The sequence below is a fragment of the Chelonia mydas genome, chromosome 2, assembly GCF_015237465.2.
Source record: "Chelonia mydas isolate rCheMyd1 chromosome 2, rCheMyd1.pri.v2, whole genome shotgun sequence".
Classification (NCBI taxonomy): Eukaryota; Metazoa; Chordata; order Testudines; family Cheloniidae; genus Chelonia; species Chelonia mydas.
The window spans coordinates 103,085,678-103,109,488 of record NC_057850.1 but is presented as its reverse complement, the minus strand read 5'-3'; the positions used below and the strand labels follow the sequence as shown (position 1 = coordinate 103,109,488).

General features: G+C 42.4%; 1 protein-coding gene across 8 annotated transcripts in view; it reads right to left on the bottom strand.

Moving 5' to 3' along the window:
- Positions 1 to 23,811, bottom strand: part of RIPOR2 (RHO family interacting cell polarization regulator 2) — a 96,713-nt gene that overhangs the window by 61,361 nt on the left and 11,541 nt on the right. For 4 of the 8 annotated variants that reach the window (XM_037893035.2, XM_037893032.2, XM_037893033.2 and 1 more), the window contains exon 2: positions 1,980 to 2,066. The exons of the other annotated variants lie outside the window; for them this stretch is intronic. In XM_037893035.2, coding sequence (XP_037748963.1) covers positions 1,980 to 2,066 — 87 coding nt within the window. The remainder of the gene's footprint in view (positions 1 to 1,979; positions 2,067 to 23,811) is intronic. 8 annotated transcript variants of the gene reach the window in all.

The window sequence follows — 23,811 nt, the reverse complement described above, 5'->3', positions numbered from 1 at the left end:
GTTCAGCACCTGCACTTACCGACATGAGAACACATTGAAACAAAGGTTTTGTGGGCCAACTTACGCATACAGAGATGCAGGTACATCTCCACTGATTTCAGTGGGAGTAGCACATGGTTATTTGAGGACAGTATTTGAAATCTGAGTATCCTTAATACACCATTCCTAAATTTTAATATTGATTGAACTCTTAGTATTCTTAATTCTTAGAATGTCCTCTACCCAGCACGTGGGTCCTGCACTGGCAGAGGAATGGACTGGCAGTTTCCATCTCTTGCTACTATGATTTATCTGAATGTCTAATAACTGAAATAAATGCAGCTATGTTTATTCCAATGGGTGGCTATCCAGATTAACACAACTTGTATTTGTGTATACATCTAAATAAGTGCACTCAGTGAGCACTAAAATGAGTAAGGAAAATGTCACATGGTCCTATAGGCCAGTGGTTCTCAAACTAGGGGCGCCGCTGGTTCAGGGAAAGGCCCTGGCGGGCCAGGCTGGTTTGTTTACTTGCCGTGTCCGCAGGTTCAGCCAATGGCGGATCCCACTGGCCGCAGTTTGCTGGTCCAGGCCAATGGAGTCTGCGGGAAGTGGCGCGGGCCGAGGGATGTGCTGGCCGCCCTTCCTGCAGCCCCCATTGGCCTGGAGCGGCGAACCGCAGCCAGTGGGAGCCGCGATCGGCCAAACCTGACGCGGCAGGTAAACACACGGGCCCAGTCCACCAGGGCCTTTCCCTGAACAAGTGGCGCCCCTAGTTTGAGAACCACTGCTGTAGACTGTTCTTATTTCCCAACTCATGTTTTGCAAAATGTACCTACCTAACCACACACTCCTTACCTTGCCCCCTCCAGGAAGTGCTAAACAAAGCGGGACTGCTAGAGTTTGTGCTCAGTAAGAGAGGCCATTCAGAGGGACCCCACACCCACCATGGAGCCTAGTCTCTCTTCAGCAGCACAGTGACGCCACAGATCCACTAGCTAAAACCCTGCGTATACGGTAGGAACGTGCACACTGGATGTAGTTGCTACTGTAATTCAGTGGTGCTTGCATTAGTGTGATCAGTAATGGTGCCTGCAAACCCCACTGAGATTCCCTACGCAAAGTCTATTTATTTGGACTTTATGAAAAGTTACAGAGTACAGCCCTTCATATGTACCATGTCTTAAATTTTAAAACAAAGCAGTTTTTTAAATTGAACAAGAACTAGGCACATAAAATTACTAAAGCATAAAAAAAATGTCCTTTCATGCCTGGATAACTCAAAAATGGCCAAATGCCATTTCACTAGACTTTCTGTACAATAGATACATCTACCTTCCTATGCATAGACTAAGAATAAGCATGAACTTTTCTTTCCCAAGACATTCTGGGGCCTTTTGGGCACGGTTTTAGAACAAACGTGTTTATTGTAAATGATAATTTTCCTGCTATTGTGCTGTAGTCTTCTAGGAACGTACTCTTATATGTGATAAAAGAAAAAACAGACACCTTATTAAGAAAATAATTTGGCTATTTGGATGCTTATACCAGGAGATGATGTTCCAGAAAAGAGGCAGTACTTAACTTTGCTCCAGTATTTTCCCCAGGAATTGAAATTAGGGGGTTGTGTTCGAATTTACAGGGGGGTAAGGGATGAGACCATGAGGGCAAAAGTGGGCTGTATGGCACCATAGTAAAAACTGAAAAATGTTTCACGACCATCTTATTTGATTTAACCCATGTTTCAAAAAATCACACAAGTTGGCTATTCAAGTATTCCATGAAGCACTACATCCTCATCTTCCTTGATTTCTTATAATTGTCATTTCTGTTAATTAACTTTTCAAATGCAGTGTGCTCATCTTTGGTGGCTTCTTTTGCGTCTGGTACTTCTAGTCCTTCAATTCATATGCTCATTAGTTCATTCACATGATCAGGCAGAAGGCAACTTCTTTCAGAGCACAACATTCTATTCAATGACAAAAAAGAACACTCACCTGTAGCTGTTGTTGACTGGGAGCAGCAAGAGATGAATCCTACTTCTTTCATCCCAGGAAACAGAGCACAAAGATTGCGTTGAGCCACTAGTGATAAAAAAAAAAGTTGAAGTCAAATCTTCATTCCTTCGCTGTATGACATTCCACTCCATGTTCAAATTCTCTTTTCTGTCCTGTTCATGTGCCAGCCCCATTGCTGGTACTGCCTCATTCCACTCAACTGTCGGTGTTTTATAAGACAGGGATCTACTCCACGGAGGTTGGAGTAGAATCTACAACTGCAACTTCTGGATTAAGAATCAGCTCTGTGTATTTTTTCAGCTGGCTTTACAAACACTTCTTCTCCTCTTCACTTATATTGAATTAAGTGCCTTCATTAGCCAACTTCTGGACTGAAGTCTTTGCTTTTTCCAGTATGTTTTTAATGGATCTCTATCTGATTGATCCAAGTGTAGCTTCCATTGCTGGACAAAGATCTACAACTGTTGTAGCAGATGCCTGGATGGCATTGTTTAATGACTCAAGTGGTTTCAACAGTAGATTTATAAGACAGAGAATGGCAATTGTCTTCTCTGAACTTAGTAGCAAAATTGTCTTCTGAGTCCGCCAGCCTCACTTCTTAGATCCCATCTTGCTAGATACTGTCCAAAGGCAATAATAATGGTTTCAGTAATTTTAAGACAACAGCCAAAGATCGCTCATGAGAAACCAGTGAGTTTCTCCAGGTTGAACTAATCTGAACTTCAGTTCTAGAGCATCTTCTGTTTTTTCTAAGATGTTCAGTCTTTTTGGACTTTTGTTGAAAAAAAGAGTATAACAAAGACATTAAATTTATGGGTTTTTTAAATGTCTTTTGAAGATTCTGCAGTTAGTACAAGTGCTAGCTGAGTAGATCATAGAACTGGAAGGGACCTTGAGAGGTCTTCTAATTCAGTTCTGCTTTGAGTGCAGGGAACTAAGTATTATCTTGACCATCCCTGACAGGTGATTATCACTGGAAGTTTTTAAGAGCAGCTTAGACAAAGACTCCACAACCTCCATAGGCAAGTTATTCCAGTGCTTAACTACCTGACAGTTAGGGAGTTTTTCCTAACCTCCCTTACTGCAATTTAAGCCCATTGCTTCTTATCCTATCCTCAGAGGTTAATGAGAGCAATTTACCTACCTCCTCCTTGTAACAACCTTTTAGGTACTTGAAAACTGTTACCATGTCCCCTCTCAATCTTCTCTTCTCCAGACTAAACAAACTCAATTATTTCAATCTTTCCTCATAGGTCATGTTTTCTAGACCTTTAATCATTTTTGTTGCACTCCTCTGGACTTTCTCCAATTTGTCCACATCTTTCCTAAAATATGGTGCCCATAACTGGACATAATACTCCAGTTGAGGCCTAATCAGCATGGAGTAGAGCAGAAGAATTGGTATTGCTACATACTTTCTGCAGTTCTCCTTTCGAGGCAGTCATTTCCCATTTTGTATATGTGCAACTGATTGTTCCTTCCTAAGTGAAGTACTTTGCCTGTATCCTTATTGAATTTCATCCTATTTACTTCAGACCATTTCTCCAGTTTGTCCAGATCATTTTGAATTTTAATCTTATCCTCCAAATCACTTGCAACCCCTCCCAGCTTGGTCTCATTGGCAAACTTTATGAGTGTACTCTCTATGCCATTATCTAAATCATTAATGAAGATCAGAACAGACCCAGGACCAATCCCCACTCAGTATGCCCTTCCAGCTTGACTGTGAACCACGGAGAACTACTCTCTGGGAATGGTTTTCTCACCAGTTATGCACCGCCATATAGTAGCTCCATCTAGGTTGTATTTCCCTAATTTGTTTATGAAAATGTCATGGGAGACAGTATCAAAAGCTTTACTAAAATCAAGCTATACCACTTCTGCTACGTTTCAGAGTAACAGCCGTGTTAGTCTGTATTCGCAAAAAGAAAAGCAGTACTTGTGGCACCTTAGAGACTAACCAATTTATTTGAGCATGAGCTTTTGTGAGCTACAGCTCACTTCATCGGATGCATACTGTGGAAATGTCTTCTGCAATTTCCACAGTATGCATCCGATGAAGTGAGCTGTAGCTCACGAAAGCTCATGCTCAAATAAATTGGTTAGTCTCTAAGGTGCCACAAGTACTCCTTTTCTTTTTGCACTTCTGCTACTTGCTTCCTAGCCACAAGGCTTGTTGCCCTGTCAAAGAAAGCTACCATGCTGACTGTTACTTATCACCTTATTACTTTAACTTATTGTTACTTATACCTTATTATGCTTAATTATTTGCCGCTTGTTGCCCTGTCAAAGAAAGCTATCATGGTGGTTGATGTGATTTGTTCTTGACAATCCATGCTGACTGTTACTTCTCACATTATTATTACCTTAACTTATTATTAAATTAATTACCTTATTATTACTTATCTTATTATGCTTAATTATTTGCTCCATTATCTTTCTCGGTACTGAAGTTAAAATGGCCTCTGCAGTGTGTATAGGAGAGATTAGGGTTTCACTTTTCTCTGAACAAAGCTTGTACTCCATCATGTCTTCCAGAGAAGTTTGCAGCTCCATCAAATGCACAAGCAGCCATCTGTTTGGGCTCCAGTTTACAAGTATTTGACTCTAAGACGTAAGTTGTCACAGATGCAGCTAATAACCTGAACCTCTAGAAATGCATCTGTTGGTCTACCACTGCCATCAAGATAATGTATGCAATGAATTAATACTTGACACCAATTTGCATCGGCACATTTATCAGCCATGTAGGCAAATTTTTTAATGTGATGAGAGAGAGTTCTTCATTTTTTCAGTTGCTGTGTCTTTCACTGTTGCACTGCATGCTTCTAGCCAGTCAGTTGAGTTTCTTGCATAAAGATAGTGAGCATTTGTCAGTCTTGATCGGAACCAGTGTCCAACTTCAGGGTTAACAAGTGACAATGCATTTTAACATTGGCCTCCGGTTTGTAGTATCTCTTCCCAGCATTCTTAACAGCCTCATAAAGTACTTCTAAAATTGGCTTTGAGAGTGACTAGCTTCTAAGGCTTTCTGCATGTCAATGGGGTCTAGAGGCTTGGTGTTTTGCAGCCTTTTCATGTAGTTTGTCAGCACTGGGTTTGCTGATTGGTCTGGAAAATCAAGCTTCTCCAGTTTTATCAGTTGTAGCAGTGGGAAGCTTTCCTTCTTCGTAAGCTTTTTTGCAAGAGGTGCATTACTAGCCATCTTTTCTAACTTCAATAAACGGGAAAAGTTTGACTGACAAACATCGGAACTGCCTTCAAGTTGTAGAGACACTGTTTATTCAGTAGGTAGCTGTATTTGTGCTTCGGTCTGTTTGGATGTAGATACAACACTTGAAACTTCAGATGACATATTGGTATATTCTTGGTTGGTTTGACCACTGAGGAGGGGATGGGGGAATTCAGGGTGGGGTGTAGGGAAATCCCTGCTTTTGCTCCATATGTTGAAACAAAACACTCCTATGGCTATTTGCTAACTTGCTTGTTTCCAACAGATTCACTATAAGTGAGTTCATCCCCTTCATTTGCCTGAATGGAGAGGCTTAAATAATATGTCTAGCCTGACTGACCGTACTAGCATGATCTTTTCTCAAAGCTAAAGTGTAGGCTAATCCCAGAACCTTGTCATATACACCCTGATCAAATTCTGTTGCAAATCCAAAAGCTGCTCTAGTTGACAGAGGTTTTGCAGTTTGCTATTTAATGGCATCTTTTGGACAAGGTTAAATTTGATGAATCTCCTAAATGCTTTGGTTAAACTACTATTGCCCTCTGAAAATCAGATTACTAGAAACAGATATGGTGTTACCAGCAGGCTGAGCTGACCTCAGAAGCTCCAGTTACTGTAGTTAATCTGAATGTTTGAGTGTCTGAGGAGTACATATTGTGAGCAGTGGGATAGCAGAAATTAGATGGCTGACTGTCAGTCAAGGTCAACTTACTATATGCACTAAAGGACTATGGTGCTTCTGATACTTTAAAAGGCTGGGAGATAAAATGTAGTATTGTGAATGCTTCATGTATTGCATTGGTTCCAGGGAACTGTCAGTTTCAATTTGTTCCTTATACTGAAAAGCAGAAAGAGGCCTGCATGTTTTGTGGCTAATCCATCATTTCTTTTGTGTTTACGGCAGGGAAAATTAGAGAATACAAGAATAACAAAAAAGGCAATAAAAAATATATTAGCTCTTTTTTTTGTTATTGTTGCTCATGCTTAAAGAATTCACATCCTAAGGAGGGCCTTAGACCAAGAGCTTGTGTAAAAAAGACCCAGGCAAGCACCTGTAATTGTTAGTAGCAGACTGCAGGTACCAAAAGCAATTAAGGAAGAGTTTGGGTTGCCTGCTTTTTTCCATAACTTCCTGTTACAAAGACAGTCTGTGCTGGTGGTTGCTTTTTAAACAATGCCAGAGTGCAGCAAGACCTTGGTTGTGTTTCTGCTACTCCTTAATTAATCTGGCATCAGGCATGAGTGGGCTTGTGCATTGTTCAGAACCGCCGCTCACTTCAGTATCAAAGGGTTTTAAAAGTTTGTACTTTCAGCTTTCAGTGCTCTGAACCTAAATCCCATGGAAACTGCCTTGGGGGCCCAATTCTGCTCCCACTGCACTGCCATAGACTTCAATAGGAGCAGGGGCTGGTCCTTCACCACACATAATTTGCAAGGTATTGATTATTACTGTGCATAGAAGAAGGCATGTGTTTTTCTTTGCAGTGAGTGTTTGTTTTATTGATGGTGAGCGGTGGTGTATACCAAAGTGGACTTGACTTACCCTGCTGCCATAAGGATATGGAAATTGCAGGGCCCCCCCCCCCACCTCCATTCCTGCTGCAGTGAGAGTTGCTGCACCATTCACCCCCAGGGGAAGACAGTGATTGCATTGCTACCCTCTATCTTCTCATGCAAGCTCTACCAGGAAAGGAGACTGTAGTATGATGGGGTTGGACTGGAGAAAGAGTGTCAGTTTCAGGATAGACTAATTTGGTGTGAGACCTGAAAAATCAGGAATGGAAACTGGTCACCAGGCTATCACCAGACAAGCACAGGCCTCTCAGCATGCTCAATAAAGATCTCTTTCTTACAACTCTCCCAGCTGCATCACTTATTGCTAATGAAACAGGCAGCTGTTTGCTGAGGGCTCAATAGGTGTCCTGCTGACAGGGTCTCAGTATATCAAAAGGGACTGAGAGGCTTTTTCCATTGGACCATATGAACTGGAACCATAAACTCACTGAACATTAAATCCCACCACATGAGGGTAGATCCATCCCCATCATCGTATTCACTCATTATACTCCACACCTGAACATAGCCATTATGTGAACAACATACCCCCATATCTCAATGTCTGTACTTTGACTGGTTAAACTTTTACCCCAAATTGGGGAGATTGCAGATTATGTATTCCTTACGCCACCCGTTCCTAAACCGAATTTCGCACCCCTTGATAATCTGTACCTTATTCCCTGATAACCAGAAACTTCTATGCCTAAACTCTGTACTGTTTTCTTTTTACTTCAACATTTTCTTAATAAAATTATTAAATCTGCTGAGTGCTCTAGCCACATTCCCCCCCAACCAGCACTCTTCCTTGCAGGGAGAGCACTGGCCAGCCACTGGTCCTGCAGCACTGCAGGGCCTGAGAGAGCTTTTCACCACCACCTTCCACCCACCCACCTTCCAAAGGGATTTACAGCTGTGGACAGGTGTTAGCTCTGGAAGGAGGTTATGTTCTGCTTTCAGTTCACACCAATGTAAAGCTGAGGTCAGTCCACTGCCATCAGTGGGTTTACTCTGGATTTACACTGGGAAGAATTAGGTCTTTCATCAAAAGACCTTTTTAACTCATTGTGGCCTGATTCTCCTCCCTGGCTTCCACTGGTGCAAATCAGGCATAGCTCTGTTGAAGTCACTGTGCAAAACTGGCATGAGCAAGAGGCAAATCTGTCCCTTTTCTTCATTATAATATTCAGATTCTCTAACCAATAAAATTTCCTTTAAAGAAATCATGAGAAGGGTGAGGAGACATGAAGCAGAGTGAATCTCACAGAGAAACCAAGCTCCTGCTAAAAGGGAAAACACCCAGAATTCTTAGCATTTCACTAATAGAATCATCCAGTAACCATATAACTTGAGGTTGACATGACAACAGCCTGTATGACACTACTACACATCCCCATCTACATCTATTAACCAGCTGTGTGCGCATGCTTCTAAGGCATTGCTACATTGTCCATTTACAGCTGGTATTCTTTGCCGGTTGAATGACCACAAACACAAGCTGCCTGTCTCCCTCAGCCAGCAGCTTAGTTTGGCAGGCAAAAATTACCCCAGTAAATGAGTTGTTCCTGAGTGTACAGTGTTGCTAGCCACTGCTGCGCATAAAGCATAAAGTCAGATCAGGCATCCCTCTTTTTTGGGAAGAAATGGTGCACATATAAATACTTGCTTTACTTTTATCCCTACTCCTTCCTAGTAAGAAGGCAGTTGTGGCCCATTTCTGAGTCAGTATGTACTGTGAAAATTATCTCTCCTCTTGATCAGGTTTATATGCAGGGCAAAAGGCTGCTATTTAAGTTTCATGAACACAGTGCTAGCAGTTCCACTCAGCATAATATAATAAGATGTATCAGCATATGATCAAGGCCAGGCTTTGCACAGCTGTTACTTTGAGCGTTTGCGGATGAATGAAATGGTCACAGACCTTGACACAAAAAGCAATAGCAACCCATTTTACTTGCATATGCTGGGATGGTCCCCCTCAGGCTCCTTGAAGAGTCGTTTTCCTTTGAAGATCCCAAAGTGCTTAACAAATATTAATGGTTTCATAGCATCCCTGTATTCTCATTTTACAGGGGTGTAAATTGTGTTACAGGGATGTAAACACAGAAAATTTCAGAGGAAGCCGTTGGTGGAACCAGGAGTGGAACCCAAGAGCCCTGACTCTCAGTCCACGGCTCCAAACACCAAAAAACACTCAAGAAAATGTCGCCTGGATACAAAAAGGTAGGTTAGGGTCAAGTTACAATTTTTATATATCTTAAGCAATATGTGGCTTTTCAAAGACTTAAAGTCCAGGTTGTCAAAGTTAATCTGTAGTGACGAGTACCATAGGCAGCGCCCCCACCTTTGCAGGCTGCAGGGATTTTGAATGTACAGAACAAATTATGGTATGTTTGGTGTATTTTAGAGCTACAGTGTATCATTTACTTAACCATAACCCATCAGTGTTGAGTTATTATCAAAAGACAATTTGCCATATTTTCCTATTTATTTAAATCAGAACTCCCCTTTGTTTTCAGTAGGGAGCCCTGCTTGAATATGGACAGGACAATGTGGACCACAGTAGCCCTGTGCAGCATATTCTGCCTCTTGTGAAGAACCACTTTTAAGTGAAAAGAACAGGAGTACTTGTGGCACCGTAGAGACTAGCATAAGCTTTCGTGGGCTAAAACCCACTTCATCGGATGCATGCAGTGGAAAATACAGTAGGAAGATTTTATATACACAGAGAACATGAAACAATGGGTGTTACCATACACACTGTAACGAGAGTGATCAGGTAAGCTGAGCTATTACCAGCAGGAGAGAAAAAAAACCTTTTGTAGTGATAATCAAGATGAGCCATTTCCAGCAGTTGGCAAGACCATGTGAGGAACGGTAGGGGGAAAAATAAACATGGGGAAATAGTTTTACTTTGTGTAATGACACATCCACTCCCAGTCTTTATTTTTCTCTCCTGCTGGTAATAGCTCACCTTAAGTGATCACTCTCGTTACAGTGTGTATGGTAACACCCATTGTTTTATGTTCTCTGTGTATATAAAATCTTCCTACTGTATTTTCCACGGCATGCATCCGATGAAGTGAGCTGTAGCTCACGAAAGCTTATGCTCAAATAAATGTGTTAGTCTCTACGGTGCCACAAGTACTCCTTTTCTTTTTGCAGATACAGACTAACACGGCTGCTACTCTGAAACCACTTTTAAGTAATTTCTCAGCTATGACTGGCAGCTAGCACAGTAGAGTTTTTCCCCTGGGAAGCAATTTCCTCATCCCCCAATGCCACCCTCGTTGGACACACCCCTGCCTTTTGTTTATTCACAGAGAGAGATTTGTTCTTGAATACTAATTAGCTGTTGGAGAATACTGATGATAATGCTTCCAATTTGGGAGTGTTTCCTGCACTCTCCTGCTGTGTGACAGCAGCTAAAACACAGTAATTAAGATCAGCGTGGCAAAATGCATAGTCGGATTAAATAATGCAAAACTGGTGCTTGAAAATGTGCAGCTTTGCCAAATACCTTTATATTTAACCTTCAAAATGGCAAAACAAACAAACAAAAACAAACACCATCTTCCAGAAAGCGACCAAACAGCCTTTTTAAAAAGTTTAAAGATCAGATAGGATAGGAAGACAGGATTAGAATGACCTTTTGTGACCAGACAAGGTGGGTGAGGTAATACGTTTTATTGGACCAACTTCTGTTGGTGAAAGACACAAGCTTTTGAGTGTACACAGAGCATGTAAAGTGTAGTACAACGTGAAAGTGCAATATGTTTGCACCAGTTCGGCTTGGGCACTACCCAAAGGCTAAAGGGGGAAGAGTTTAAGAGGGTCAATCCTTTCTCAAACTGATAATACCATAAAAGCTTGCTGGGAATAGAAAAACAAAATCGAAGGGAATTCTGAGATGTCTTCTGGATAGAAACAAGCTTCCATGCAGTGATAAAAATGATTAACATGCTTTTCCTGGCACAGCTATTCAGATCCTTAAAGAATGCACACAAACAAAAAGGGTTTTTTTCAAATGTACAGATTACAACTACACAAAAGATTGTTTCACGCTCTCTCTCCCTAAAACCCCACACCAGTGCTCTAGGACCTTCGTAGACTATAGGCTTGGTACAGCAACTGCTTTTGTGACAACAGCCTTTAAAAAAAAAAAAGAAAAAAAACCTCCAGCTACTAGCTTGATTACTTCCAATCTCTTACAATTTAAGTCTTTTATTTTTCATTTATAATATTTTTCCTTTCCATTTAGGTCCCCACTATCTTATCTGCTCATTAGGGCAAACTGGCTGGCAGTGGTAACCTAGGTAGAAATACCGAGGACAACTTCTCCAAACTCAGTGGATAGTTTCACACTATTGACCTGTGACTGGTGAGCCATGGAGACATAACATACAAACTTTACTCTTACAGTATATACTTTCTGTACCATTTTTCCCTACTCTTGAGCACTTTTCTTGATTTGGCATGTTCATACTTTAGAATCCACCACCTTCTACAGACATTGTAAAAACCGTCACAGATTCTGTGATGCTCAATTCATTTTACAACTTTGAGCTCCACGCATAAATTCCCTGTTGTCCTGGAGTGTCACACTAATCTCACACATCTATTTTAATAGTAATGGTAACATCCATCTTGTAATTTAATATTGACAGTTAGGAAAGCATTTGTTGAAACATAACCATAATTACTTCTAGAGCTTCCTAACACACTGCAGACAGCGAATGCACAAAACTATAGCATCCAAACCGACACCATTCACAGTGATAATCAGAAGGATCCAGGTTTATAATTCTCATTAAAACCGGGGGGGGGGGAACCAAACCATGTACCTACCTAAATATAGAGATTCTCATTCATGGCAGGGCTGTTGAATGCACTGGCTTGTAACCCAAAGTTCCTCTTGTACAGTAGAGCTTCATAACAAGTACACTAGGCTCTGACTAGTTGGATGTGTATTGTTGTCTTCACAGTCAACCCTGGTTTAGTTGGTGTTTCAGATTTAAAAAAAAAAAAAAGACGGGGGGGGGGGGAGAAGAGGGGAATCCGTCACCAGCTTGTCTTCAGCCGCTGTCTCTGATCTGACTCACCCTGCTACCGGGAAGAAGCAGTAACTACACCATTGTCCCTGATAAAGTTACAGGAGGAGACGAGAGGGAATGTGCGTGTGAGAGAGAGAGAGCGTGGGGAGCAGTGCCGGATTAGCCTAATGTGTGCTGGGAGCTGAGGCTCATAGAAACAGCTGCTTGACAGATCGTTTTAACTAGCTATCGGAAGCTAGGGCGGTGCATTTCTTTCTGCTTTCAGCTAATCGCTCTGGCATCCTCGCCTCCCCTACAAACATTTCTGTAATGCAGTTCCCCACCTCTCCAGGGAACTGGGGTTTGGTTTCTTACATATTGATCATTTAAATAGAAGTGCCTTTTTTTTTTGCCTAAACTAATACACCACAATTCTTTTTATGTGGTCTCTTTGTAAATTGCTCTGCAGCTAAAATAGTCTTTTAAACTATACAGGGACCTATTTTGCTTAAAGGCTTTATAAAATAAAGGGGTGGTTTTTGTTTGAATGTATTCATTTCTAATATGCTGTGTTTAAAAGGGCACTGTCAAGGCATGTTTTATACCCTTAAAAATCTCTCTCTTTTCTAGAATGAACTCTAGCAATTGACATCTCTTTCCATGAGATGAACACACAGTTGTTGCAATAGGGTAATCGTAAATGATCAGCCACTGGCCTTATTTTTATAGAATAAACATAATAAAATCTGCCATACTGCAGCAGGTTACAGCCATACAGCAGTATGCCTGTATCTGCCATACAGCAGTCAGGTCAATCGAGTCCTGGACCACTGGCTACTTGATGCCAAATGTGCAATGCTGCACATAGGTGACTCCTTTCTGATCCCTGTGACATTCATGTTATGGTCTGATGCATGAGATTTGATTGTCTTTATCTCAGCACATGTAATTACAAATGTAATTTAAAATCCAGCCATTGTATCTGACTTGATGACTTCCTGTGGCAATGAGTTCCACAGTCTGTTGCAGGAAGAACTATTTTTTTATTTGGTATTATTTATGTAGCACTCAATAATGCACTAAGTGCTATACAGAAAAAATAAGACTGGTCCATGCCCCAAAGAGCTTACAATCCAGGAGCCTCATACTACAGATACATATGACTGATCATAATGTTTATTACCAAGAGTAGTTCATTGATGCCACAGGCCCATTTGCACTAGTGTGCATTATAGTTGGTAGCATCTGAAAGATCAAGTTCTCAGTTTAGACACACTAAAGTGTAGAGTAAAGTCGACACTAGAAAGGTGAGTCTAAGTGAAAAGAGGGAACCTTACATTTTATGCGTTGAGCCTTCTTTCTTGCATTACCATCGGGCAGGAGATAAAGAAAGGAATGACCAGGTTTCACATCAAATTCTGTAATATTTCTTTCAAGTAAAATCTTCTTTCTTCTATCGTAAATAATCCCAGTTATTGTGATCTCTCTTCATATGTCAACCCTGACAGATCTCTAAGCACATTTATTACTGGTCTCTCACCCTTTTCATTTTTCCAGTGCAGCTTTTTTACAGTGAGGTGACCAAAACTGGACATAATACTTGAGGTATCATTCAATATAATGTCTGCACAGTATTTCCTGTATTAGTTTCTGTCCCTTTAACATTTTTAGCTGCGGTGCATTGGGCAGACACCTTCAATAAACTGTCTACAATGACTCCTAAATCTAAGAGCAAACAATTATGTGGATTTGGTAGACAAATACGATTTTGAAGGGTTAATCAGATTTGCAGCATGCAAGCATTGACACTGTCCCTTAATATCTACATCTTTATACATTCTGATTAAGTATGTCACGATGGACGAAATTCACCCTTTCAAATGCAAATATTTTTCAGAGACGACACATGACCTTTCACAAGAATGGTAGTTTAGAAGTGAGTTTAAATACAGCAAAGACGTGGGCTGTAGCCCACGAAAGCTTATGCTCAAATAAATTTGTTAGACTCTAAGGTGCCTCAAGTACTCCTGTTCTTTTTGCGGATACAGACTAACACGGCTGCTACTCTGAAACCCAGCAAAGAATAAGCGGGTTTCAAAATTAGGACCTGATATTACACCTTGTACAAATGAAAACATGAGAGTATATGTTCTAGAAGACATAGAGCTTGCTGAATCTGATTGCCCCTTGGTCTTAATCCATTTCAAATCATAATAATGAAGATATTTTATTCACGTTGTATATAGAAATTAAATAGGATGCTACAGCTTTGAAAAATAGTGGAAATGAGAGCAAACTTCTCGAGATTCAATTAAAGCAGAAATAGATGTTCTACATTTCAAACGAACTGAACTCTGGATGCAATTCAGAGAATTTGCTGCCCGAGAAAAGCAGCTGTGCTCTTCGGGCTGCAGGGGAAGAGAAGAGGGAATATTTGTTAAAAGCTATAAAAGTCCCTTCATGTATACTTAATACGCTTCTGAGCCTATTTCAATCTTTTGAGGTGGTGGGTGACAGGCAGTGAATCTGGAGGCCTGGCTTATTTGTTAAAGGTTCTCAGTGCTGGGCTTTACTTGCTATATTTCACCTTGACCCTGACACTCCTGAAATAGATATTTAGTAATTACTGTATATACCCAGTGTGTTGCAAAACTTCCTCTGAGTCTTGTTATATCCTCTTTCAGGAGGTTTTTAGAACTTAGTGTTACAGAAACTAATACTTCCTCAGTTCCAAGCGTCCTTTTCTTTCCAAACAAATATTTCTTTATCCCATCTGTGTGCATAAGCCAGGGAGATATAGTCTATCCTTCTGGGACGTCTCAATATCATTTTGCAGTAGCAAATGCAGAGAGATGATGACCCTGCTCCTAATGCTATAGCCTGCTGAAACCGCAAAGAACCTCCATAGTTTTAACAAAGCTCTGGATAACATCTTCTTTGCCCCACTGTCCTTCTGCATGTTCATTGACCCCGGCACTCCTGCTTTTGAAAGAATCAGTCATTTCACATGTTTGCTGTTTTGCTAATTACGTGGAAAATGCCAGAGAACACTGCCTCCCTCCATAATTAGGCAGGCCTAAAAGCTGCCATTGTATTGTGATTGGGCTAGTGCTACCATACCTATAAATTATTCACTCTGCTGAAGTGTAATCTGCTGTTATGTTAAAAATGGGTCACCACTTATGTCCTAAGTACAAATCTCAAAGTGGCAGAAGCAAAACTGATTCTTGCTTACTCTACTAAACTAGAGTGACCTCTCCAAAGTATTCTGCATTAAAATTAACCTGAAGCTGCAATGCATGTATGTTTCCATTAATGATACACTCTTTCATAATACCTGGCAAATACACAGTGGTTTACAAACACTAATGCTCAGAACAAGCCTGAGTGGTATTCACCCCCATTTTACAGTTGGGGAAACTGAGGCAAGGAATCTTACATTACCTGTTAGGCTGCTCAAAGCCTACTTGTTCCACATGGTTTGCAACCAATAACCCAAGGCCAAAGAGTGAGTCAGGGCTAGAGGAGAGATGAAAATTCAAGAGTGCCTAAATCCTGTGCTCATACTAGCAGTTTGTGCAGCTCTGTCTCTCATAAGGGCTGGACACATCTGCTGGCAAACAGACACTGTAAGCTATGTGGCGAATCTCTTGAAAAGTCCTTTAACTTTTCTGTTGTCCCATGGTCCCTGTGACTCCAAGCCATAGAATCTCCTAGGGCAGCAAAGGGCAGGAGAGTCTGAGGCATTCAGCTCCATTGCATTGCACTGCCACTAAGCTGGAAAGGGAAAATAAGGCCGTGCAGTCTGGACAGAGTCCTCTCACAAGTTGCCTTTGCCTTCAGCAAATTCACAGAGGTCTGAAGGGATCCCACTGGATTTGGGGGCTGAACCCTGGGGTCATTTAATGGGGGGGAAAGTCCTGCCCCCCCAAAGGGACAATCTGAGAAAACTCTGTGAGTTTGAAGAATGTGGCAGGTATCAACATATTTAAAAATGACTATTATGGGAACTGCTGTCTCTCTGATTACTGTCATGCTGCCTGCTACCTGGGTACAAAGAGGTAACTTAGTACTGAGTGGTTTTACACATTGGCAGGAAGGCAGACAATAATTGTAGATAGTCCAGCCACTGATAATCAACAAACCATTCAGGTCTCAGTTCCTCTGAAGGTTTGTCCCCACCACACACTGACCAACAGGCTGGTAATGCCACGCTGGAGGCAGGGAATCCAAATGAGAAAAGTGAAACAAAGGACTTTGAAGGCATTAAAAACCTTGGCCCTGAAGCTAAGAGCAGGTTGAAAGGAGCAGCAGCTGCGAAGGCTGTATCTCTCCACTCCCAGATTTTGGGGTGTCTGTGATAAGTTAGACCTGCCTAAATTGCTAGATAAGACAATATGCAAAGAGGACTTTTTTGTTGTTTTAACACTTTTCCTCCCTGTTTGCTATATTCCCATGCATAAAAGAGTAATACTTTGCTTTGAAGAGGCTGTCTCACAGAGTCACTGCATTTTCATACTGATCACAGGGTCTTGTGAAGGGAAGTCTCTGACCAAAGCCAAAGGAGGTTGGGTCTGCTAAGAAAAACGGTCACGTAAACAGAAGAGTTATAACCCCGTAATTCAAGTCTAAAATCATGAATGCATTGCGGGGTTTCACTCTGAGGGAAGTGTGGGTACTGTCACTTGAAAGGGGTGCCCACAAAGAAACTGAGGAACAGCTTCCCCTAAAGCGTGACAGTCCCCTTTCCACAAGAGGTGAGCAAATATGGTCAAGAATCAAGACTGTAACTTCCAGGTTTGGATAGGAGGGAGAAAGTTCACCTTGGTATCTGTAAGGTAACCATATTATAATAATCCAGTAACCCCTCCCATTCTCTACACTGCCCTCCCTCATTGCTCTTTTGTTTTCCTCCCACTACCATCTTCATCCCTTCTCTTGCTCTTCCCTGTACATCGGGCATGCCCTCCCAATTGCCATACAACAAGCACCCTTTGTTCCACAAAGCTTCGCAAAACCTACAGATTTCACATTGCGTGCAAATAATAACCCATGTGCATCTTCTGTTTCCTCCCCTTTACTGTGCTGCTATCTCACCTGAACTCGTCATTTGAAATGTTTTACCTTCGCTTGTAATAATGAATAGCATTTGCACATGTAGTACTTCTCACCTGCAGACCTTAAAGCACTTCATGAAGTTGGGCAAGCGTTGTTATCCCCATCTTATAGCTAGGGCACAGAGCAATTTTTTGGTTAGCCAAGGTTCTGCAATGAGTCACAATTAGAACCCAGTTCTCCTGAATCCCAGCCCTGTGTTCAGTCCACTGCTCCACAGTAATTCCTCTGCCACAGTTAAGTGGATTGACATGGGAGTGTGTGTGTTCTTGGGGGCAGGGGAGTGAGGGAGTCCCCACTGCACCAGCCAATTAGAAGAGGGAGCTGTGGGGTCCGGAGGAGTGCTGCTCACTCAAGGCAGGGACAGGAAGGGGAGTTTCCCTCAGCTTTTAGTAGAGGGGGGAGGAGCTGCATGCTCCCTAACTTATGCTTGCTTTTCCCCGTGCTGTTTTGTGCTGTACTGTATCCACAGTGATCTTAGATCATTAGCCCTCAGGACAGGGACTCTCCCAGCTGTGGCTGTCTGAAGAATGCTGTGCTCACCTATGGAGATTTGAAAATCACAACTAGTAAGGACGAACATCAGTAGATATAAAAGCAAACATATGCTTTCCTGCCCTCATCTATGCAACTTCGGGGGCAGGTCGACAGCGAAAGAACATCTGACCTATTTAAGTACTGAAGAAGCCATGCATCTGAATAAGTGGCTTTTTACCCACGAAAGCTTATGCCCAAATAAATCTCTTCGTCTTTAAGGTGCCACTGGACTCCTTGTTATTTAAGCACTATATTTTTTCAAAATCCCACACTTCACATTCTTTGCTATCGGCCCCTCTTACATGCAGGTTTTTTATGGCAAACAAGAAAAGCTCACAAGAGGGCTTGACGGAACTGTACATTCCAATTTCTCATAATGCTTAGCAACCAGTGCAGGCCAAGCAGCCTTTAAGTGCAAGCCAAGTGTGTGTGCACGTATGTATGTCTATTACTGTGCCTTTCTCCTGTTTTTTCCTGTTTTTTTGAAAAGCATTCCATGTTCTCTAATTAGTATGCATGAAAAACTGCTGAAAGCTCATGGTGTCTTACTGGACAGCCAAAAGTCAGACATGTGACGAGATGATCAAAGCTAATGTGATAATCTGAGGTCTAAAGTGACAGTTGCTGAGTATCCAGTTTGTTTTTCCCTAGAGAGACGCTCAGAGGCACTGTTCCATTGTTTGTTATTAACTGGTTTATGGGAAGGATTTGTGCTGGATAACTAAGGGCAGGTCTACACTTAAAATGCTGCAGTTCCATGTCTGAGAGCCCCAGTGTTTGATATTTGGGTTCATGCACATCCCTAACACAATAATGCATCAGAGACACTTCTGCTGAGCCTGTGTGACGAATGTGCCGGGCCAAATTCTGCTCTCAGTTCTACCAATGTAAATCCCCTGTAGCTCAGAAATCAGTGAATTCACTGGGGTAGCTCAGCAGAGCTCAGCCCTCAGTGTTTTAATATCCAGCTGAATTGCCATTATTTTTTTACCCTAATCACCCCAATACAGGTAATGTCTACGCTGCATCTGGGAGCCTGTTTCCCAGTGTGGGTAGACAGACATGGGCTAGCTCTCCTCAAGTTAAAAAGAGTAGGGTAGCACAGGCATTAATTTGGGTTAGCTGTCTGAGTACAAACCTGTTCAGACCCCCTTGGGCAGCTAGCCTCAGCTACTGCCCCCCTTCCCCCCCCCCCCGGCTTCACTTTAGTATGCTAGCTCGAGCAGAGTTAGTGCATCTCCGCAATGTAGACGCACCTCTAGTAGTGCCATTTAGTCACTATTCAGAACAAAAATTAGAACCTGTTTCTTAACCATACTACCGCTAAGATACAGCTGTTGCTTTCTTTTTAATACACTTGTCAGTGCATATTTCCATGGCTTAAAAATAGCAAATGTAAAAGTGCACAACTGTTGTGCGAGTGAAATGCCTCTCTGACTGCAATAACCTTTCTGCTTCTGTAAAGCAATGATCCTAAACTGCATCTGCTAAATGGTTAAATAGAGAAACCACAGCAGACAACAGTTTATGTATCCTGATCTGCACTCTCCTAACATCCTATGGCAGGAGAATAGGAAATTGGTGGGTTCCAGCTTTCTCATGGAAACTGATGTTTAATCACCTGCACAAATCTAATGTTATTATTGAAGGGAAAGGGACCATTTCCTCTCAAGAGGGCAAACAGCACTATCACCATGCATCTCACCAGCAGACCAGAGAAAGCTTTTCATACCACATCAGTGGGTCTGTCAGTGGATTTCAATTAAACAAAGGATATTTAATGCAAACCAGAAAATCATGTTAATTCGGCATTTGGCAAGACTGAGGTTAAATGGCAGTGAGGACCATTTTCCAACATATGACCTATGTACAGCATTTGAAGTGATTAGTGACAGCAGCCCAGCACTAATCAGTGGCTCGTGCCTCTGATTAAGCTAACTTTTCCTGGTTCATGACAAGTGTCAGGAACAGAAATGGCACAAAGCTACCCAGACTGAGGGGCCTGAGCAGAGTACAACACAACTGTACTGCCTACTAGTCCGCATTTAAAAAAAAAAAAGAAAAAAAAAAGGATATGCGGTGCTAAAAGTGAATTCAACAGCATTGTAAAACTCTACCTTTTTTTGTTTTATATGCTTCTGAAAGCTTTTGTCTCAGCCCATTTTAACATTTTTTTTCTAAATTAAGAGAGCCTCATTTATGATCATACAAATAGTATCACTTGACAGGCAACATTGTCAATAAGCGTTTAAGATCTTGTAGAAGCTCTTTGGGTTTATGTGATTATTTAAAATGTCCCTGTCTGTAAGAGCTAATCAGAACACATCTTCTTAGCTCAAAGTGACTTTGCAGTCAAAAAAATAATTATAAAAACTACAATGTGGGTTTCCACATATATTCTCTGTGACTTCTGAATTATGACCAGATACTGCAAACCCAACTTGAACAAAACTCCCACACTGATTCTGTTTATAAACTAAAAGATGATTTTTCCATATGCCCGCAGAGAAATCAAGTTTATGAAAACCAAGTTATGCTCTTTCTGGTTTTTGCATCATCACCAGCAATAAAGATTCAGCAACTGGAGCTCAGATGACAGTTCTGCTGATGAAGTATGAGGCACAATAGAATCCCACTCGCTTTCCTGTCGCTGTATTAGCTCTGTGATGCTAACAGATGCAAAAAACATCTTTTTGTCAGGAAATTCAGATGTGACTCTGAATATACACTTGGAGAGATTACTTTTGAACATAGTGTTTTGTTTTTTAAACAGTAAACACACTTTAATCAATAATATGCCTTTTATATCAACTTCAGGCCCATCTGCATCCCAGAACTAGGGTTTCCCCAGAGTGGAACAAGAATGAGGTATAAAAATGATAGAATCATAGAAATGTAAGTCTGGAAGGACCACAAAAAGTCATCAAGTCCAGCCCCTTGTGCTAGGGCAGGACAAAATAAACCTAGACCATCCCCGTCAGATGTTTGTCCAACCTGTTCTTAAAAATAGCCAGTGATGGGGATTCACAACCTCCCTTGAAAGCATTTCTAGAGCTTAACTACCTTTATAGTTAGACAGTTTCCCCTAATATTTAACCTAAATCTCCCTTGCTTAAGAATAAGCCCTTTACTTCTCCTGCTATCTTCAGTGGACATGGACAACAATTGATCACAGTCCTCTTTATAACAGCCCATAACATATTTGAAGACTATCAGGTTTCCCATCTCCTCCCCGCCCCCATTTTCTTTTATCAACACTAAAGATGCCCAGTTATTGTAACCTTTCCTCGTAGGTCAGGGTTTCTAAATTGTCTATCATCTTTGTTGCTCTCCTCTGGACTCTCTCCAGTTTGTCCACATGTGATGGGGCATCCATCCCACACTGTCATGAAAGGGGTTAATAGGGCCCTAGAGAGGCTGTGTGGGGAAGTGGCCGAAAGGAGAGAGGTTGTGAGGAGCAGTCAATCTGGGCCCAGCAGGCCCATATAAGAAGAGCCACAGGGCAAAGCAGAATCAGTAGCCGCCTGGAGCTCGAGGCAGGAAGACTGTGTCTCTACAAAAAGAAGGATTCTAGGAGGACTCCTCCTGAAGGTCGAGACAGCAGACTGGACTTCTACATAGAGTGCTTCCGCTGACGTGCATGGTTGAAATTGTGGAAAAGCGGCATCACTTGCCCCGCAACCTCAGCCGTGCAGAACACAATGCCATCCACAGCCTCAGAAACAACTCTGACATCATAATCAAAAAGGCTGACAAAGGAGGTGCTGTTGTCATCATGAATAGGTCGGAATATGAACAAGAGGCTGCTCGGCAGCTCTCCAACACCACTTTCTACAAGCCATTACCCTCTGATCCCACTGAGAGTTACCAAAAGAAACTACAGCATTTGCTCAAGAAGCTCCCTGAAAGTGCACAAGATCAAATCCGCACAGACACACCCCTGGAACCCCGACCTGGGATATTCTATCTACTACCCAAGATCCATAAACCTGGAAATCCTGGGCGCCCCATCATCTCAGGCATTGGCACCCTGACAGCAGGATTGTCTGGCTATGTAGACTCCCTCCTCAGGCCCTACGCTACCAGCACTCCCAGCTACCTTCGAGACACCACTGACTTCCTGAGGAAACTACAATCCATCGGTGATCTTCCTGATAACACCATCCTGGCCACTATGGATGTAGAAGCCCTCTACACCAACATTCCGCACAAAGATGGACTACAAGCCGTCAAGAACACTGTCCCCGATAATGTCACGGCTAACCTGGTGGCTGAACTTTGTGACTTTGTCCTTACCCATAACTATTTTACATTTGGGGACAATGTATACTTTCAAATCAGCGGCACTGCTATGGGTACCCGCATGGCCCCACAGTATGCCAACATTTTTATGGCTGATTTAGAACAACGCTTCCTCAGCTCTCGTCCCCTAACGCCCCTACTCTACTTGTGCTATATTGATGACATCTTCATCATCTGGACCCATGGAAAAGAAGCCCTTGAGGAATTCCACCATGATTTCAACAATTTCCATCCCACCATCAACTTCAGCCTGGTCCAGTCCACACAAGAGATCCACTTCCTGGACACTACAGTGCTAATAAACGATGGTCACATAAACTCCACCCTATACCGGAAACCAACTGACCTCTATTCCTACCTACATGCCTCCAGCTTTCACCCTGATCACACCACACGATCCATTGTCTACAGCCAAGCTCTGCGATACAACCGCATTTGCTCCAACCCCTCAGACAGAGACAAACACCTACAAGATCTCTATCAAGCATTCTTACAACTACAATACCCACCTGCGGAAGTGAAGAAACAGATTGATAGAGCCAGAAGTGTTCCCAGAAGTCACCTACTACACGACAGGCCTAACAAAGAAAATAACAGAACGCCACTAGCCATCACCTTCAGCCCCCAACTAAGACCCCTCCAACACATTATCAAGGATCTACAACCTATCCTGAAGGACGACCCAACACTCTTACAAATCTTGGGAGACAGGCCAGTCCTTGCTTACAGACAGCCCCCCAACCTGAAGTGAATACTCACCAGCAACCACATACCACACAACAGAACCACTAACCTGGGAACCTATCCTTGCAACAAAGCCCGTTGCCAACTGTGCCCACATATCTATTCAGGGGACACCATCACAGGGCCTAATAACATCAGCCACACTATCAGAGGCTCATTCACCTGCACACCTACCAATGTGATATATGCCATCATGTGCCAGCAATGCCCCTCTGCCATGTACATTGGACAGTCTCTACGTAAAAGAATAAATGGACACAAATCAGACGTCAAGAATTATAACATTCATAAACCAGTCGGAGAACACTTCAATCTCCTCTGGTCACTCGATTTCTGATCTCAAAGTGACTATCCTTCAACAAAAAAACTTCGAAAACAGACTCCAACGAGAGACTGCTGAATTGGAATTAATTTGCAAATTGGATACAATTAATTTAGGCTTGAATAGAGACTGGGAATGGTTGATTCATTATAAAAAGTAACCTATTCCCCCTTGTTTATTCCTTTTCCCCCCCGCCCACTGTTCCTCTGACGTTCTTGTTAAACCCTGGATTTGTGCTGGAAATGGCCCACCTTGATTATCATACACATTGTAAGGAGAGTGATCACTTTAGATAAGCTATTACCAACAGGAGAGTGGGGTGGGGGGAGAGAAAACCTTTTGTAGTGATAAACACCCATTTTTTCATGGTTTGTGTGTATAAAAAGATCTTCCGTATTTTCCACAGTATGCATCCGATGAAGCGAGCTGTAGCTCACGAAAGCTTATGCTCAAATAAATTGGTTAGTCTCTAAGGTGTCACAAGTACTCCTTTTCTTTTTGTATCTCTAGTAGGCTCCAACCCTGTAGCACCTTGGACAGAGCAGTGCAGGCAGGGACCCAGGGAGTCCAGAAGGAGCTCCACATGGGCTGCTGGGACTGAGCAGGATGTTGGGGCTGCAGGGAAGTGGACCAGGGAAATGCAGCAGTAGTCAAGTAAGTAACTGCGGTTCAGAGGGTCCCTGGGCTGGGACCCGGAGTAGTGGGTGGGCCTCAGTCCCCCCCACTCGCCACTGGAAAGTGGCTGGATTGCCATACTAAACCCCCGGAAGGGGGGAGCACAGATAGTGACACGGAAGATGCTGCGGTCCCTGGAGTGACGTGGGTCAGAAAACAGATGTGACAGTGGGCAAGGCACCATCGGGAGAGGGCGTACCGATCTGCAGAGCTAATCCCTAAGACGGCCAGCAAGAGGCACCAGTGTGCTGAGTGGAGCCTCATTACACAACATCTTTCCTAAAGTGTGATGCCCAG